The sequence below is a fragment of the Mycetomoellerius zeteki genome, unplaced genomic scaffold (genome assembly GCF_001594055.1).
Source record: "Mycetomoellerius zeteki isolate Tzet28-1 unplaced genomic scaffold, Tzet1.0 scaffold197, whole genome shotgun sequence".
Taxonomy (NCBI): Eukaryota; Metazoa; Arthropoda; class Insecta; order Hymenoptera; family Formicidae; genus Mycetomoellerius; species Mycetomoellerius zeteki.
Window position 1 is genome coordinate 56,751 of NW_017256926.1, and position 2,888 is coordinate 59,638.

General features: G+C 43.2%; 1 protein-coding gene across 2 annotated transcripts in view; it reads left to right on the forward strand.

The window, feature by feature from the left end:
- The first annotated feature begins 1,551 nt into the window (after positions 1-1,551).
- Positions 1,552-2,888, forward strand: part of TBPH (TAR DNA-binding protein-43 homolog) — a 12,462-nt gene continuing 11,125 nt past the window's right edge. For both annotated transcript variants that reach the window (XM_018447027.1, XM_018447026.1), the window contains exon 1: positions 1,552-2,160. In XM_018447027.1, coding sequence (XP_018302529.1) covers positions 1,923-2,160 — 238 coding nt within the window. In that variant the 5' untranslated portion in view covers positions 1,552-1,922. The remainder of the gene's footprint in view (positions 2,161-2,888) is intronic.

The following is a 2,888-nucleotide window of genomic DNA, read 5'->3' on the forward strand; positions in this document are numbered from 1 at the left end:
AGCGTCGTACGACGAAAATCGGATGCAGTGTGAATCTAACATTGCAGCGCTTGTAAGCATCAATTGTCCTTGTTTAATATTTAATAAAAAACAAGGATGAAGCAACGCTTAAAGCGTTGTGATCGCCAAAGCGAACACAGCCTAGAGTATACACACATATTCATCGCCATTTTGAGATCACTTCCGCTGAATGTCCAGACTCTCTACTTCTAGGGACTCTAATCGATACCGTCAGATCGCGCCACTGCGCAGCGTCGAACTGACTGTCATTTTATTTGCTTCAAACAAAATGACAAATGCGATTGGTCAATTCCGATGGACTAACTGGCCAGTTAAGTTAATTGAACTTGGTGATCTTATGGTAACTGGTTACACAATTTTCATAAAAAAAGAGGGGGTAATGTTGGTAACAACAAAAACCCTTGAGGCACCATAGTTATATTTTCTACGAATTGGTAACATTTATAAGCAGTAATCCGCTAGCCCAGTCAGAAATAGTTCCTCGAAAAGACATCGTTTTGATTTCGAAATTAAAAGTAAATTAAAAATTATGGGATGAGAAATTTCAGAATATTTCAGAATTCACTTGTATGAAAAATTGTGAGAGAAGATGTAAACTTTCCGAATATTTCTGAGTATTTCTGAAAAATGTTCCAATTCGTATAAAAATTGTGAGAAAAATTTTCACCAAGGATACCATAGAAATTTACAAGCCTCATAGTCGGTACCATAGAAATTTCCAAATCTCGTAGTCGACAATAAAGTCTACGGCACATGATGCAAATTTTCTTACCGGATTGCTTGGATTTAAAGTAAATTATTGGAAATTCTTCGTTCTGTGTGGAGTGCAATTTTATAGTAATTTACTAGAATGTAAACAATCCAACAAAAAAAATACATCGTACGCCACTGACTTAATATTTTTCAAACCGCACTCATGTACAATAAATCAGATCAACAATATCAATATTTTGCATTTTACATTAATAACAATAAGTTAAAAAAAAAAATTCAAGTTCATGTCTCGCAAAATACATTTCATAAAACCTAGCTGGCACAAAATTGTCGCTTCGCTTCTTTTTTCATCGTTAATAACTGATTCATTGCTGTAATTCGGATGACGAGAAAAATTTAATAATTGTTAGTCATTTTGTCGGCAAGCCGGCGAGTGCCGGGTGGCTTTTTCGTATATATGTATAGCCGGAAAAGCGGCATGTCGCATTCGCCGGAAAATCGATGGCGCGCTGTCAGTCCGCCCGCGCCATCGGCGCCATTGTGCGCGGCGTCCGCGCGTTCGATGATATTCCTACGCGTCGACCGCGTCGCGACGCTCATCCGCGGCAACCATCTAGATCTCGCACCACATGCCCGACGATTTCGTCGCGTGTGTCGGATGAATCATTACGAATTCTTTATCTTTCGAGCGCATGATTAGAAAAATACAACGCTCGTGCGTTTTTCGCTGGAAATTCGAGTCGTCGTGTCGGACTCGCCAATATGGAATTTTCCAGATGTCGTGGCGCGGCCGTGCTTAACTTCCGGTGGCGCCAGCGGCGACCGCTGTGTCGTCAAAGAGAACCGAGAAGAACGGAGAGAAAGAGGTGCGGTGTTGCGTGACTGGTGCGAGCGATCGTGGCGCGTGTGTGTTTGTTGTGTTGTTAAGCGTAAACGAGTTTTACAAGGTTCTCCGCGTTCTCCGCCTTTTCGGGTAATACGCGAGCATAAGCGGACGTAACTAGGAAAAACGAACCGGGTGCGGAGTAATCGGGAGAAGCGAGGAAGAAAGAGTGAGAGAGCAAGAGAGCGAGCGAGAGAGATAGAGTGAGTGAGGAAGAGAACGAGGGTGACCAGCGGGGGAGAACAGTAGTGTCGGCCGTCCGATTGATAAAGGGATCAGCTTTGTGACGAACGGAAGCAACACGATGTCGTCCTACATCCAGGTAGCTGAGGACGAGGGTGAGGAGCCGATCGAGCTGCCGACCGAGGACGACACCACGCTCCTGCTCACCACCCTATCCGCCCAGTTTCCCGGCACTTGCGGCCTCAAATACCGCAACCCGGAGTCCCGTACGATGCGCGGCGTTCGACTAGTCGATGGCCGTCTGCATCCGCCCGAGAATGGCTGGGGCAAAGCGATCTACTTCTGCGTGTTCCCCAAAGGTACAAAAATTACGCGTACATACACGCGCGTACCTCCCTCCCCTTCCCCATCCCCGCGGTATTTATAACGCGGCGGCGCTGTGCTCGCGCGGCGTCGACCGTCGACGTCGAGGCGACTCGAAGCCGACCGTCGTGGAACTCGTGGAATCGGTGGATCACGGCGATGATGCTTTCGTAGCCACGGGCAGGAGAGAGTCAAAATGATGTACACGAGTCTCTTGAGACTTCTCCTGGACCGTATCCGCCGTGGCGATCTACGACTTTAACTCCTAGAGCAGTTGGTCGATAGGAATAACTTTGGCCAAATTCCTTTGTTTAAATGATTATGGCCCGTTTCTATCAACGTAGATTAACTTTAATCTTGGTTCAACTTATTCTTCATTTTTTTCTAATTTCTAGAAGTAGAAAGAGATGAAGAGTTAGTTGAACCAAGATTAAAGTTAATCTACATTGGTAGAAACGGGCCCTTAACACTTATAATGTCCATTTCTGCAAATGTGTAGATTAACTTTAATCTTGGTTCAACTAACTCTTCGTCTTTTTTTAGTTCTAAGAATTGGAAAAAGATGAAGAGTAAATTGAAGCAAGATTAAAATTAATCTATATAGATATAAGGAACAAATATTCTAAATTTTAATAATTATTTATTTGAATGGTGTCAACTAAACGTTTACTTACAGTAAATAAATTAAATCAAATATGGTTTTTGTATATATATATATATATAT